This window comes from Schistocerca gregaria, chromosome 7, assembly GCF_023897955.1.
Source record: "Schistocerca gregaria isolate iqSchGreg1 chromosome 7, iqSchGreg1.2, whole genome shotgun sequence".
In the NCBI taxonomy this organism is placed as follows: Eukaryota; Metazoa; Arthropoda; class Insecta; order Orthoptera; family Acrididae; genus Schistocerca; species Schistocerca gregaria.
Genome location: NC_064926.1, coordinates 218,021,304 through 218,038,283, shown reverse-complemented (window position 1 = coordinate 218,038,283; position 16,980 = coordinate 218,021,304). Strand labels below are relative to the sequence as shown.

Below are 16,980 nucleotides of genomic sequence, written 5' to 3'. Positions count from 1 at the left end.
TTGATGTGTGGTTCATGTATGGTCAAAACAGTTTCAAAAAGAGTCAAGCCCTATCCTCCGCATTTCATTCTTACATCTGCTCACACGTCTACCTCAGATATTCATTAAAATTTGCTCTAACTCACTTTTTAAATTGCCTATTCAGTTTTGTTGATTTTGTCATATTTGTCAAATTTTCCATTTGTATTCTTTCACTTGCTAGATTCATCACCTTTTCAGATATTCATAATGATAGTGGATTCTGTTTTGCTTTCAAAATTATTGTACCATATGTGGTTGTGGTATTTTTCTTAAATTTTGTCATGTATATTTACATTTTACTAATGTAAAACTCACATATCAAGTGTTTCTCATTGCAAAATCTACCACAGTACTGTCAGTATCATATAACACACATGATTTCTCTATTTTAGCCTCAGTCATTTTTCCTTTCTTACATTCTGCCTCCTGCCTTTACCTTCCAAGTGAAAAATGACTTATTTTTAAACTATGTGTTCATAAAAATTACTGTGTTGATGAGGCCTGTTTCAGTTGTTCTAGCTCTAATGAATAAAATGCTGATGATCCCTCTGCTCTCATCAATACTGATAATAATCACACCATTAAGGTACATCATTAAAGAGAACGTGATATTGATAATATTTATGCACATACCATCTACCAATCCCACCAAGAAAAGTCACATCTTCCTTCTGTTTTTCTGTACCTGAGTGGATTGCATTAGAACTGAATATTTTAGATTTTTAAGTCCTTAAATGTCAGTTTCATAATGCATCATTCCTGTTTGAATTATTTTGATTTTGCTTCCTCGTGTTTTTATGTTCCATGTGGTTAAAAATGTGTCATTCTGTAGATGCTTACATGGTTCCATTAATCCATTTCTTCATTCATTGTGTTGTAGATGCCACAATGAATTAGATCCAAAAGGGATGTGATATGATTCAAGATATACATTAAGAAAGTGAAACAGCTTTAGAAACTGTATTAACAATTAACTATTGTTAAGCTCTATAAATTATTTGTGCTTACTCAGGAAAGACACTACTTTTGAGAAGGAGGAAAAGAAAAGAAAAACAGTCACCTTCTAATTTATATTAAATACCCGCTGACAGTATATAAAATTACAGGCAAGTTTCGCTAACAGAGTTAGTCAAAAACTTAGACTATTGATGAGATGTTGAGCTACAGACAGAGGCACAATGAAAAGATTGGCTGAAGTCTTCATCAGAAAAGAGAAACACATGTTCACTCACACAAGCTAGCACACCTCAAACACACTTGACTGCTGTTTCTGGCTGCTGCTTCAGCCAATATCGCCTGGGGAGCCACACGAAGCGGTTGTGTGTGTGTGTGTGTGTGTGTGTGTGTGTGTGTGTGTGTGTGTGTGTGTGTGTGGTGTAGTGTGGTGTGTTTCCTTGTGTGAGTGCATGTGTGTTTCTCTTTTACAATGAAGGCAAGAAGCTTAATGTGTAAAAGTTTTCCCACTGTGGCTGTCTGAAATTCAACATGTCAATTATAGACGTACTTCATGGTAGGTTATTGGATCCAATTCCTTTCTTAATCTCTGTATATAAGAGGCAATGTCCTCACTGACTCACTCTCTCACTGATTTATCATCGCCCAGCCCGAACCACTAAGGATGGAAATTTGAAATTTGCAGAGGGTGTTGATCTTATACAGCAGGTAATCTTTAAAAAGGGATTTTCAATATTCCTCCTCTAAGGGGGTGAAATAAGGGATGAAAGGTTTTTTGAACTATTAAGGCAGTTTTGAAGCTAGAACTATGAAAATTGATATTTGGTTTCCCAGTCAGAAATAATGAAATATGTGTTTTCTGCATTTCTGGAGATTAATGTCTGCAATAATGGGTGAGCTTTTTTTTTAATAAATCATTATTAAAGAACAAGTTAATCATTTTCAAAACTACATTTATGGGAAACATAAACAAAGCTAAACATAAACGAAGCCAAGACAGAGTACCTCGTTATGACATGTGGTCAAAGTCAGGCTGCTGGTCATCTACAATCACTACAGGTGGGAGACCAGTCTCACAAGAGAGTGCATGAATTTAAATATTTAGGGGCACTTTTCACTGAGAACTCATCATGTGAAGCAGAGATCAATGCCAGAATACAAGCAGGAAACCAATCTTACCACAGCCTAGCACAACTGCTTCAGTCCAGATATCTCTCCAGACAGTTCAAGATTCGACTGTACAAAATCCTGATCCAGTCTGTTGTTCTACATGGCTGTGAGACATGGAGTATCCAGAAACACGACTTCCATAAGCTCCTTGTTTTGAGAGAAAAGTGCTTCAGAAGATCTGCAGCCCAGTTCTGGATGCAGACACAGGGAAACAGAGGATCAGACACAACCCAAAGCTTCAGGAATTATACCAGCAGCCCAACATAGCAGGAACTGTCAAAGACAAACAAATGCCATGGGCTGGCCATGTGAGCCGGATGGAAGATCACAGATGGCCTCGGAAGCTCCTGGACTTCACATCTATAGAAAAGAGACCCCAGGAAGACCCAAGAAGTGTTGGAGGAATGTCCTCCATGAAGATTTAAACCAAGCATTAATAGATCTGGTCGGATGGCGGATAGCAGCAATGGACAGAATACAATGGAGGAGGAAATTTGTAGCAGCGTGTGGTCCACTGGGCCTGATCACGTAGAAGAAGAAGAAGAAGAAGAAGAAGAAGAAGAAGAAGAAGAAGACATCTATAGGAATTGGCATTTAGTTCTCAGTTACAAATAAAAAATATATATTTTGGAATTCTTGGAAATTCAACCCTTTAGGGAGTAAAATAGGGGACGAATATTATTATGGATATATTTTGTTCTGAAAGCATTTTTGAAATTTAATCTCGTATGAAATTAAAAAAAGTGTTCTATGTTGTTTTTTTTAACTTCAGCCCATATGGTGGTGAAACAGGGGACGGAAATATTTATGAAAATATTTTGTTTTATTTAAACCAATTTAAAACTAAATCTATGAATATTGATATTTAACTTCTAAAGATATATATGTTAGGGGATTAAAGTTTTTATGGAAAAATTACCAAAAGAACACAAAAGACAGGATTAACAAAGATCTCCAACTCCAACTACCAGAATAGCTTTCTGCTCAGAAGTACGCTCAGGAGAGACCATTCTTCTACATCCTGAATTAGCATGAAAAGTTTAGAAGATGTTGCAATTTATGAATAACATGCAAATCTGACTAAATAAAAAAAAATGCTGTGCACACCATACAGTCTATGCAAGTGAAACAGTGGGCACTAAACTAGTTGTATGTATACACTGTCCAATCACATTAATGTGAGAACCTGTCGAAAGTCTGCAGCACAGGTCACTGTGTGATGTGCAGGAAGAGAGTCAATGAAGTGCTGGAAGGTACCGACATGGATGTGGAGCCATACCAACTCCAGTTCTGTGATCAGCTGCACTAGGTTTTTTGGTTGGGGATTCACAGCATCAATGTCCCAATCGAGGTGGTCCTGGAGATTATTGATCAGGTTTAAATCTGGGGTCTTTGGTGGCTAGGGGAGTACAATAAACACATTACGGTGCTCTTCAAACCATGCACATACACTGTGAGCCGTGCAACATGTTGCATTGTTCTGTTGGGGGATGCCAACATGTCCTGGAAAACAAATTGCATGTAATGGTGGACATGGTTCCCAAGGATAGATACGCACACTGTGTTTTCCAGGATGATGAGACATCCAAGGGAATGTCTTCCAGCCTGGACCCTGTTGACGATCATTGCAGCGCATTTTCCTTCAGACATTTCACACTGCTCATGCCAATAACCATCTGTCCAACGGAGCATTAAATGTGATTCATCTGAAAAGACTAGTTGTCACCACTCAGTGATGTCCAGTTGTGGTATTGGCTTGCAAATTCCAGCCTTCTTTGCCATGAACAGCAGACAGCATGGGTGGATAAACCAGGTGCCTTCTGTGGAGACCCATATGCAGCAACATTCCCTGAGGATACACAGTTGGTAGCCCCTTAGTTCATCTGGGCAGTCAGTTGCTCAGCAGTTGCATGTCTACTCACCGGCACACATCTCTTCAGCTGTCTTTCACCCCTGTCATTTAGGGCCCTTAGTAGACCACTGTTGCCTCAGTGCTGATTTTGAATAGTGCCATTTTGCCATGGAAGTTATACTTTAATGATGGTGGCACATGAATAGTTCACAAATTTAGTCGTTTTCAAGATGCTTCCTCCCTTGGCCCAAAAGCCAGTGATCACGCCTTTTTGGATGTCCGATAAATTGCTCCGTTTCCACATTACAACAAAGACTGCACTCCTCCTACCCCCCCCCCCCCCCCCTTTTTATATAGCCACCACTGCTAGTGTTGCTACCTACCACCAGTGAATGGTTATTGCAGGCAGTGGTCACACTAATGTAATTGAACCATGCATATCAATGACCTTCCATACAGTATAAGACTTGGAAAAAATGTTTTCTTTGCTGATGACAGCAACATCATAGTCACTGATGAAACACCAGAACTTCTAATACAGAAGGCGAATGAAACCTGCAGAGATGTTTATGAGTTGGCTAGACAAAATAAACAGTTGATAAAAATTAGCAAGACTATAATACAAGCACACAAAGGGAATGTAGTGTCACAGAAGTAGGTATACAACTAAAAATTTCTAATTTCTAATAAAAACTATAAGATCACATGTTTTCAACTTAGAATTCAGAGAGAGAGAGTACAAACTTTTCTTCGCCAGGAACAATTGGAGTTGTGCTTTAAAGATATTTCCATCATAGGCACATAAGTCTTTCGGCAATTTTTTAAACCCAATTTGATCACTGATTATGGGCTGTGATCTGTTATTTTTCACTTTGTTCTTTGCCTAAAGTAACTATTTTTATTTCTAGTGTTGTGGTCATGTATGTCACTTCATCTTCTTGAATATTTTTGATGATTTACAAAACATAAAATTACCTTATATAAATACAGGGAATCCATTGCAAGGTACTTATGTTGCACAAAAATCTCTCTGACAGTATCATTATGACCCAGGTCATGCATTATTCTAATTGCCTTCTTCTGCAACAACATTAATCTATTGAGGTGTGTATCAGCAGCACACCCCCAAAGTTCAATACCATAATTTAGTAAAGGATATATTGTTCCATAGCAAACAGTTTGAATAGTGGAGTTTGTAACTATTTTTGCAAGATGACTGAGTAGATGTAATCCACTACTAATCTTTCCACACACAAAGTTATTATGCTTTGACCACCACAAGTTTTCGTCTAAGTATAGGCCCAAGAATTGGCAGCAGCTATTAGTGTCTGCTGCCTCAGTTCCATATATATTATTTATAGAGGTATGATGAGAGTTAGCAGTTTTGAATGATAATAATTGTGATTTACTAACAATGACCTTTAACTCTTGTTCTTGAAAATACTTAATTATAGTTATCACTCCATCTGTTGCAGGAGATGTAAGTTCACAAGTATTTTCACCAAAAAACAAAAGAGATGTGTCATCTGTGTAGCTCACTATTATGGAGTTTTGTGGCTGGGTGACATCATTCACATAGACTAAAAAGAGAAAGGAGCCAAGAATAGATCCCTGGGGGACTCCTTGTTTGACAGTTTCATTAGAGGGCTGGGCGATTGCAAGTCGTCATTAACTTGGAATGTTAGCTTTGTGCACTGATTCTGGTTTGTCACCAGTCTCTGAATGTGTTCCAGGGAGTGATTTTTCATAGGGTCCTCATCCTGCAAACTGATGAGGAACACCATCTAATCTAGAGTGATGGGGCATTCGTTTTGTTGGGAATGTGCAGCAGGGTCACAACAACTACAGCAATACTGGCGCCTTCATTCTGGTTTTTGAGGGAGATACCTTCCCAGAGAAAGTCAAGGTTATGTTTCAGATGTGACATGAACCTGTACATCCACCACCCATGAGGTGCTTTCGGTGCTTGCATTTTGGTCATATATCTACCCACTTTATGGCACATGCTGTGTGTGATGGAAGCCCCTGTGTTTTGCCACCTGTGTGTGTGTGTGTGTGTGTGTGTGTGTGTGTGTGTGTGTGTGTGTGTGTGTGTGTCAGTTGTCTTAGCCACCACTCCCTTCGCTTGCTGGATTGCCCTGCTTACAAGAGAGAAAAGAAGATCCAAGAGTACAAGTCCCTTTAACACTTCATCAAAAAAATATGAGACACTCAATCCAGTGTCACTTTCTTCAACTTTTGCCTCTGTTATAACTTTCACCTTCTGCCACTTCAATGGGTAGGGGCCTTCTAATTGACCAACTGACAAGCTCATTACAGACTTCAGTTTGTGTCTCCTGAATGATGGTTCTCCTACCCCCTTTAGCACCACTCATGGCACCTTCACTGCTATTGATTTCACAATCTCCTCCCCTGCTCTCGTTGCTTCCCTACAGTGGTCATCTGTTGATTGAACTGTCTTTGCCTCTGCCATCACCCTTGGCAACCCACCACACAGATTTATCAATATCAATGCTGCTGTTGTGAAAGCAAAATATATTCAAAGATTTTGCTAAACATTGGGATTAATGATGTTGCCTAAAGTTTTCAACCTGTTTTTTAGATCCTTCCTTATATACAGTAGTAGTGCTGAATCTTTAAAACCATATGCCAGAAGTTTCTTTATTAATATGTCATGTTTAATGGAATCAAATGTCTTGGTAAGATCAAGGAATATGGCTGTTGGCAAATTTCCTTCATCTAATGCACTATGTACATTACGTAAAATTCAGAGATTTCTGTGATGGTGCTGTGGTTTTTCCTGAAACCATGTTGAGTTTCAGTGGGTAGGTTATTTGTTGTGAAGTAGGCACCGAGTTGTGAAAGCAAAACATATTCAAAGATTTTGCTAAATATGGGGATTAATGATGTTGCCTAAAGTTTTCAACCTGTTTTTTAGATCCTTCCTTGTATAATGGTTTTACTACACTCTTATAATGAGTCTGGGGAGGTATTTTGCCTAATACAGCAGTTAATGACATGGGTAATAGGTTTAACTAATTTACTTTTAACTAGGGCACTAGATATCCCATCCCATCCAGCTGAAGGCTTGGTCTTTAATGTGCAGATTATTTGACTTATTTCATGTTCACTCACAGTTCTGAATTCAAAGTTTGTACATTGGGGTGAGCAAATGTTTATCTTGATGTTTTGGTCAACAGATTGAGTTGGAATGTTACATGGAGTGATGAAATATTTATTAAAAAGTCACAGATTGTTCTCCGATCTTCTATTAATTTTCCCTTATGTAATATGCTTATTTCTTTAGTATTCACATTTGATGGTGCTTTCCAGTATTGATTGATGAGCTTTCAATATGCTTTACTCATATTGTCAGATTTAATGACTGCATCACTGTGCACCTTTTTCCTGAAATTTGAAAGCTCTGCCTTAAACATTTTCTTGGCTTTACAATACTTTTCCTTAAGGATGATATCCTCTTTTGATTTATAAAGAAAGAAGATGTCATGAACATTCTGCTTGAGTTTAATCAAACTACTTGGTAGTTTCAGCTTTGGTTTCTTTCTATGTATTAGAGTCCTTTTTACATCTTTAACTGGGCAGCAGTGACAACAATGTCTCAAAATTGTTTCATAGAATTGATCCCATTTCTTGTTTGAGCCTTTTACCTTAAACACACAGTACCATTCCTCCTGGGCTAGTTTATGTTTAATGCAATTTGTATTGTGACTGTTCAAGATTCGTTTCTGTTCAGTGACATTTGTTGCTTCTGCTGTGTTAACACCCGTGTACTCAACAGACTGACAATTGTGGTCAGAGTAGTGAAATTCTATATTTCTGTGACTAACACTGTTAGTAGCAAGTTTACTGATTATCACATAATCTATCCTGCTGGAGGTGTAGTTCGTCACTCTTGTATCAGTGTCTATTAGGTTTACAAGGTTATATGAATTCAGTATATCTGTCAGCCTCAAGCTAGGCATGTTGTGAGAGTTTGCATTAATATTCAACATGAAGAAAACAGCATGCATTTCAGCAAAAAGCGGGAAAACAACTCTGTAACATTAAGCAAGATGATAAGCCTACAGACTGTGTAACAAACACAAAGTTTTTACAGTACATTGATTATCTATTAACAAGGAATGACACACAATGATAATAGCAAACACAGTCTCATCAGTCACGTTGCGATCTTAGGGTTCTAGGATCAGTTTGTAGAAGCAAATGGCTTGTGGGGGCACACTAAGTACACTCAGTTCTTAGCTAAGGGTTCTTTTTTGGGGGGCCAAGAGCTCAAAATAGGGACAGGATTTTCAAACTACAAAAAGGCATATAAGAATAAAAACTAAAAGTATTAATTGGGCATATTGTATAGAATTATTTACAAAACTGGGTATCCTTACTACACCAAGTTATTATATCCATCAATGGGTACACATATTAGGGAACATACAGGTAGACCTATATATCCCTCTAATAGTGCAGTACACAGTCATGGAACAATAGTCAGTTTGAGGCTGCATTTAGCAAAGAAAAACAAATAAAAAATTAGAACAGCATTTTCTATCAGAGAATAAAATTGTACGATAAACTGACCAAGGAGATGTAAAAGACTGCCATAGTATTATATTTAAATGTGCAGCTAAAATGTGTTTTGCAAGTAATACATACTACACAGCTGAACATTACTTAGAGGGTAGTGTAGGGGTTAAAAGGCAACAGAAAAACAACATTCTACCACATTACAATGTAATGCTTTTACAATCAAATGCGCCAAGATCTTCTGTAGCAGAGCAAATGCAAAGCTCTCTATTCTGGTCCAGACAGGCCAATTCAGACTGACAAATCGCCATATCATCTTCTGCCGATGGCGCAAGCAGTATTTGGAGGAGCATGGGATCAGCATACTGCTCTCCCAGTCATTGTCAGCTTTTTTTGATCTTGGAGCCACTATTCCTGACTCATGTATCTCCTCAGTTGGCATCAAAAAGTGGAGTGCACCCCACTCCAGTCCTTTAACCCTGGGAAAAGTCCTGTCAGTACCAAAAATTGAACACAGATGCTCTGGCTTGCACCCAGACAAATTGACCACAGAGCTACAGAGGTTGACCCAACATCATTAGTGCATGATACTAATGTCTTGTCATTCTCCTGAACATCACATCTCAGTTCTCAGGGTGGATGTTGACTCAGTTCTCCAGACAGACTGAAGGGAGACCATGGAGATGTGCATGTTCATGGTCATGTTGTCACCAGTGGCTGTCTATAGCATAAGCAATGATAAGGTGCAAAACTATGTTATTGTTACACAATATTTTATGTAAATTGTGTATGATCAAAAGAATATTGTATAATATGTACCAACTGAATGAGGCAGTGCAGCTGTTAGGACACTGATTTCATATTCAGGCAGATGAGGGTTTTCTTTGTCTGGCCATTCCGATTTTGATTTTCCTAAATGTTGTATACAGAGACAGTCTCAGTTGCAAAGTTATTTTTAGTACAAATAATGCATTTTGCCTGATTAAGGCTGCTTCAGATTTTCTGAAAGAAAAGGAAAAGCAAAATGCTTGCATTGTTCCAATATATCATGTTTGAAACTTCCTGGCAGATTAAAACTGTGTGCTGGACCGAGACTCGAACTTGGGACCTTTGCCTTTCTGTAAAGTTTGGAAGGTAGGAGACGAGATACTGGTAGAAGTAAAGCTGTGGGAATGGGGCATGACTCGTGCTTGGCTAGTTCAGTTGATAGAGCACTTGCCTGCAAAAGGCAAAGGTCCCTAGTTCGAGCCTCAGTCCAGCACACAGTTTTAATCTGCCAGGAAATTTCATATCAGCACACACTCCGATGTAGAGTGAAAATCTCATTCTGGATATCATGTTGGACCGTTCTTCCATTAGAAGGTTTTTTACCAGCATTCTGACTAAATATCTACCAGCTGAATATATGTAATGCTTTGACAGACTTGTATAAAGGTTAATCTGTTCTCTTCTTTTAATTTTTTAAAAATAATTTCCAAAATTTTAGCTCAGCTTAGAATTATACCCCTTAATTTGTAATCTGGTATAATTACATCCCTATTTTTCCTTTTCTTTTAGAAAATCTGTGGAAGCCTTAACGTGGCGAAACATGTTATTTGTAATAAAATTAAGTTTGCAACTGAGACTAGATCTTTATAAAATTACAAAAACAGATTACTGTGCCAATCAGCCTATCATGGAATGGACTAAGGTTTTTACTAAGTCATTTCAAGCAAATAAATGCCAGGATGGTTCCTTCAGCAAGGCCACAGCTGACTACCTTCCTAGTCTCACAAAGCATATTTATGTATTATGTTTATGTGTATACTGGAGCTTTTATTTTGATTATTATGTGAATTGTTGTTGTTGTGGTCTTCAGTCGAAAGACTGGTATTATACAGCTTTCCACACTACTCCATCCTGTACGACGCCCTTCATCTCTGAGTAACTATTGCAACCTACATCCTTCTGAATTTGCTTACTATATTCATCACTTCATCTCCCTCTATGATTCCCCCCCCCCCCCCCCCCCCATTCTTCCCACCAGTATTACATTGGTGATCTATTGACATTGCAGAATGTGTCTTATGAACCAATCCCTTCTTCAAGTCAGGTTGTGCCACAAATTTCTTTTCTCCTCAGTTCTAGTCAGTACCTCCTCATTAGTTATGTTCAGCATTCTTCTGTAGAACCATAGTTCGAAAGCTTCTATTTTCTTCCTGTCTAAATTGTTTATCATCCATGTTTCACTTCCATACATGGCTACACTCCATATAAATGCTTTCAGAAGAGACTTCTTGACACTTAAATCCAAACTCGAAGTTAACAAATTTCTTTTCTTCAGAAAAGCTTTTCCTGTCATTGCCAGTCTACATTTTATATCCCCTCTACTTCAGTCATAATCATCTATTTCCTGCCAAAATAGCGAAACTCATTTACTACTTTAAGTGTCTCATTTCCTAATCTAATTCCCTCAGCATCACCATTATCCTCACTTTGCTTTTGTTGATGTTCATTTTACATCCTCCTTTCAAGATACTGTCCATTCCGTTCAGCTACTTTTCCAAGTTATTCACTGTCTCTGACAGAACTACAATGTCATAGGCAAACCTCAAAAGTTTTTATTTCTTCTCCTTTGATTTTAATTCCTACTCCAACTTTTTCTTTTGTTTTCTTTACTGCTTGCTCAATGTACAGCTTGAATAAAATCACAGTAGGCTACAACCTTGCCTCACGCCCTCCTCAACCACTGGTTTCCTTTCATGCCCTTCACCTTTTATAACTGTGCAAGTTGTAAATAGCCTTTTGCTTCCTGTATTTTACCCCTGCTACTCTCAGAATTTCAAACTGTGTATTCCACTCAACACTGTCAAACATTTTCTCCAAGTCTACAAATGCTATAAACATATGTTTGAATTTCCTTAATCTATGTTCCAAGGTAAGTTGTAGAGTCAGTATTGCCTCATGTGTCCCTACATTTCTCTGGAATTCAAAATGATCTTCCCTATGGTCTGCTTCTACCAGTATTTCCATTCTTCTGTAAAGAATTCATGTTAGTATTTTGCAAGCATGACTTATTAAACTGACTGATTGGTAATTTTCACACATGTCAGCCCCTGCTTTCTTTGTAATTGGTATTATTACATTCTTTTTGAAGTCTGAGGGTATTTTGCCCGTCTCATACACCCAGCTCATCAGATTGAATAGTCTTGTCATGACTGGCTCTCCCAAGGCTGTCAGCTGTTCTAATGGAATGTTGTCTACTCCCAGGGTATTGTTTCAACTTAAGTCTTTCAGTGCTCTGTCAAATTCTTCACACAGTATCTTATCTGCTACCTCTAGTATCTTATCTGCTACCTCATCTATGTCCTCTTCCATTTCTATAATATTGCTCACAAGTATATCTCCCATGTACACTCTATATACTACTTCCACCCATCAGCTTTCCATTCTTTGCTTTGGTCAGGTTTTCCATCTGAGTTCTTGATATTCCTGAATGTGGTTCTCTTTTCTCCAAAGATCTCTAATTTTCCTGTAGGGCAGTATGTATCTTTTTCCTAGTGATATACGCTTCTAAATCCACATTTGTCCTCTAGCTATTCCTGCTTAGCCATTTTGCACTTTCTGTCAATCTCATATTTTAGACATTTGTGTTCCCTTTCTCCTGCCTCATTTACTACATTTTTATATTTTCTCCTTTTCAATTAAATTCAAACTTCTTGTGTTGCCAATGGATTTCTACTAGCCCTTGTCCTTTTACCTATTTAATCCTCTACGCCTTAATTATTTCCTCTTTCAAAGCTGCCCATTTTCCTTCTACTGTCTTCCTTTCCCCTGTTTTTGTCAATCATTCCCTAATGCTCCGATTGAAAGTCTGAACAACCTCTGGGTCTTTCAGTTTATCTAGGTTCCATCTCCTCAAATTCCTACCTTTGTGCAATATCTTCAGTTCTGATCTACAGTACATAACCAATAAATTGTGGTGAAAGTCCATGTCTGCCTCTGAAAATGTCTTACAACTTAAACTCTGGTTCTGATATCTCTCTCTTACCATTATATAATCAAACTGAAATCTTCCAGTGTCTCCAGGTCTCTCCCATGCATATGACCTTCTTTGTGTCTATCTTAGCTTCAATAATGCATTCACTATGCTATTCACAGTAACTTACACATGTTCCTATTTTCATATCCATGATTAAACCCACTCCTGCATTACCCCTATTTGATTTTGTATTTATAACCCCATATTCATCTGACCAGCTTCCTGCCCACTATATCTTACTTTAACTTATCCATTTACCTTTTTAAATTCTCTACCTACCCAGTTCAGGGATCTGACATTCCATGCTATAATTTGTAGAATGCCAGTTTTCTTTTTCTTGATAACAACATCCTCCTGAGTAGTCCCCACCTGGTGATATGAATGGGGGACTGACTATTTTACCTCCAGAATGTTTTACCCGTGAGGATGCCATCATCATTTAACCATACAGTAGAGCTGCACTCCCCCAGGAAAAGTTAGGCTGTAGTTTCTCCTTGTTTTCAGCCATTCACAGTACCAGCACAGCAAAGCCATTTTGGTTGGTGTTACAAGGCCAGATCAGTCAACCATTCAGACTGTTGCCCTGGCAACTACTGAAAAGGATGCTGTCCCTCTTCAGGAACCACTTGTTTGTCTGGCCTCTCAACAAATACCCCTCCATTGTGGTTGCACCAATGGTACAGCTATCTGTATCACTGAGGCACACAAACTTTCCCACCAACAGTAAGGTCCAAGGTTCATGGGCAGCAGGTGGGTGGGGAGGGGGGGGGGGGGGGGGGGGAGTACATAGTATTCTGATGAGATATCCTACATATTATGAAGAGAAATCCTGTATCATAGTGGAATGATCACTAGATGAAACAATAAATAAATATTATCTCCTACACCCAGCTTGATACCCATATAACTAAACTGATATTTATCACATAACAGCTGCTTCAATGCCATATGAATGGGGGTTTCTTTACAATGAACATTGCCACTTATACTGCAGCCAACATTTCTTGAATCTAAAGTATTACATATTGTATAAGTGTTTAATAAGGCACATTTTTATTTCATTTTGCATTTGTGGAGATCCTCAGTTTCTTGTTTTACACCAAATGAGTGTTTTTTGAACACTTTTATACCAAGCTACTAAACACCACTTGAAATCATAAACAAGAATGTAAAGTCATCATAGAACTTCTTCTGTCTTTTATTGAGGATATGTAAATCATAATGTAAAATAAACTGATTTGTTTTTACTGACAAACACCATTAATAAACATACTAGTAAGTAAGAGTAAAAATTCAAAGATCACTCCTGAGACCTCTGCAATATGTCTGGTTATCTACTTTGTACTATATTTTTTGGATGAATATTTGAATACTTTCTTTACTCTAACTGTATTGCCTCAGATGATAATTCTATGACAGCTAGAATTGAAATTATGGAAAATGAGTGAATGGGGGGGGGGGGGGGGATTTTGCTTCCCTTGAATGTAACATTATCCAATACAAGAACAGAGGTGTCTTTAATTCAGTAACTCACAATAACAAAGAGAAGTGGTTATGGACAACCAGCTGATTATAGCTAACAAAAATGATATCCACTTACAACTTTGCCAGAGATAGGATCATAGAGCCGTTGCAGTAGCTGCACACATGTAGACTTGCCACAGCCACTTGGTCCAACCAGTGCAACTGTGTTTCCTGGTCTTATGAGCAGATTCAGTCCCCTTAGTACTTTCACTTCTGGTCGTGTTGGATAGTGGAAATGAACTTCTGAATACCCAACACTTCCACCTGTATTTATCTGCTGAAATGAATAAACTAGTCTCATTACTTTTATTAATACATCCTTACCGATATATTATTATATGTCTACATAGACTTTTCTCTTTCCAACACCATACCATCATTTGAACAACACTCATCACTGGTAGAAAACATTTTAAACAAGTATTTAAAACAAATTGTGTGTATGAAGCAAACTTGTGTAATTATTTATAGTATCAAGAGTCTTTCAAATTTCTTGGTATCTATGTTTCCATACAATTTTAAATTATGACTAAACAGAGCCACTGTATTAAAGGAAGAGATGTCATGTGTCACACACATATTCCACAGGCGTAATGATTTTCTAAAACATGGACGATCTAATAACTACCATTGTGGACTTAAACAGATGTCAATTTCCATTTTATTCGAACAGAGTAGTAGTTTGATTGGCTTAGAACTGAACTAGTTTTCAAAGTAAGAAAAACAATTTTTGTGTAAAAATTTTTCTTTTGGTACCATAAACAAGTAAAATAGTGGATACAAGACATAATTAGTTTCTGACAACATTTTTGAAGGAGAAGCAAAGATCTGGCTAAAAATACTTCAAAAATGGACACAAACAGTCTCAATCCAAAAACCCTTATTTTGATGGTAACCAGTTCCAGTCAGTTTTTGACCATCCTTAGATTCTCATACCACAATGGTATGGGGACTAAGGATGGTCAAAAACTGACCAAAATAATTTGCCATTGAAATAAATGTTGGAACAACTTTATTGTATATATTTTCTATGCATGACATTAAATAGAAATGAGTCACAGTCCACATTGTAAACAAAACCCAGAGACAGAACTATTCACGTGTAGAAACATCTGTGAATACCAAATAAAGCACTAGGCCATTGCAGCTAAAACTGTGACATGCCACATCAGTTTTTTTACTGATATGATATAAATGTAGCACAAAGTTATATGTTCAGGAATTTAGACTTGAAGACCAAGTCTTTCAGCACACTGATCATACTTGGGTGCTGGAAGATTATTCATCACTACATCTGCCACCATGTCCTCCATCAGCTGATGTTCCAGTTGAAGTGGGTATTCTCGAAGAGCTTGATGTATAAAATGAGAATTGAATAAATCTGTTTTGCTTTGACTGGAAACCTGGGTTACATGCTAACTTTATAGCAGTCTAGTTATTGTCGAACAAAAGATGTTTGACAGCTCTGTCAGTCCTAGATCTTTCATGTGTGTTGACAGGTGAATTGCTTCCATTATTGCTTCAGTGAGGCTCATGTATTCCACTTCCTCTAATAAAAGAGTGATGGATGTCTGCTTGCATGAACACCACAGAGTTGCAGCTTTGGGAAAAGTGAATTTGTAACCTGACTGTGATAGTCTTATAGGTTTCAGAATTTCCCATTCAGCATCTGTGAAACTATAATTGCCCTCATTATGTGTAATACAATATGGCCTCTTGTCAGTTGCGCCCTTTAGATATCTCAAAATTCACTTAGCAGCTTGTCAATGAACAAATTTGTCATTGTACTGGCTTAACTTGTTGACTGCATAACATATGCTAAGTCAAGTTGCTGCAGCACTGTACCTCAGCCCTCCAATAACCTGAATGGAAAATGAGTGTGGGTTTCTATGGTGATAACTGGCAAGTTCAGTTTTCTTCCATGTGCCAATGGAGTCCTTTTAGCTGCCATTCAATCATTCTGAATTGAGTTAAGACTTCTCTGATGTAGCCACTTCGACATTATGTAATCTCGTTACTGAAAGTTTATCTTTAATGTGCAGATAATACCTTATGTTTCCAAAGTTCCTGACACTAAACCTAGATGATATCTCTTCCCTAACTTGCTTCTTACAACAGTATTATGAAAGGATACCTTGCTACTCACCATATAGAGGGAACATTGGGTCGCAGAGAGGCACAATAAAAAGACCATCAGACATTTAAGCTTTTGTCCAAAAGGACCTCCTCCAAAGTAGAAAACACCCACACACATTAACACAACCAAAACACACACACACACACACACACACACACACACACACACACACACACACACACACACACACACGCAGAATTACTAGCTTTTTTTTGCAACTGATGGTTGCTTCTTCAGGAAAGAGGGAAGGAGAGGGAAAGACGAAAGGATGTGGGTTTTAAGGGAGAGGGTAAGGAGTCATTCCAATCCCGGGAGCAGAAAGACTTCCCTTAGGGGGAAAAAAGGACAGGTGTACACTCGCACACACACACATATCCATCCGCACATACACAGACACAAGCAGACATGTCTACTTGTGTCTGTGTATGTGCGGATGGATATGTGTGTGTGTGCGAGTGTACACCTATCCTTTTTTCCCCCTAAGGGAAGTCTTTCCGCTCCCGGGATTGGAATGACTCCTTACCCTCTCCCTTAAAACCCACATCCTTTCATCTTTCCCTCTCCTTCCCTCTTTCCTGAAGAAGCAACCATCGGTTGCGAAAGATAGTAATTCTGTGTGTGTGTGTGTGTGTGTGTGTGTGTGTGTGTGTGTGTGTGTGTTTGTTCATTGTACCTGTCTGCCAGCGCTTTCCCGCTTGGTAAGTCTTGGAATCTTTGTTTTTAATATATATATACTTACCAAGTGTGAAAGCACCGGTT

The 16,980-nt window shown here is 38.2% G+C and overlaps 1 protein-coding gene across 7 annotated transcripts in view; it reads right to left on the bottom strand.

The window, feature by feature from the left end:
• LOC126281500 (multidrug resistance protein homolog 49-like) overlaps positions 1 to 16,980 on the bottom strand; it is a 353,880-nt gene that overhangs the window by 25,106 nt on the left and 311,794 nt on the right. For 5 of the 7 annotated variants that reach the window (XM_049980507.1, XM_049980511.1, XM_049980510.1 and 2 more), the window contains exon 21: positions 14,161 to 14,361. In XM_049980507.1, the coding sequence (XP_049836464.1) occupies positions 14,161 to 14,361 (201 nt within the window). The remainder of the gene's footprint in view (positions 1 to 14,160; positions 14,362 to 16,980) is intronic. The other 2 variants (XM_049980508.1, XM_049980513.1) reach the window with 1 other exon arrangement.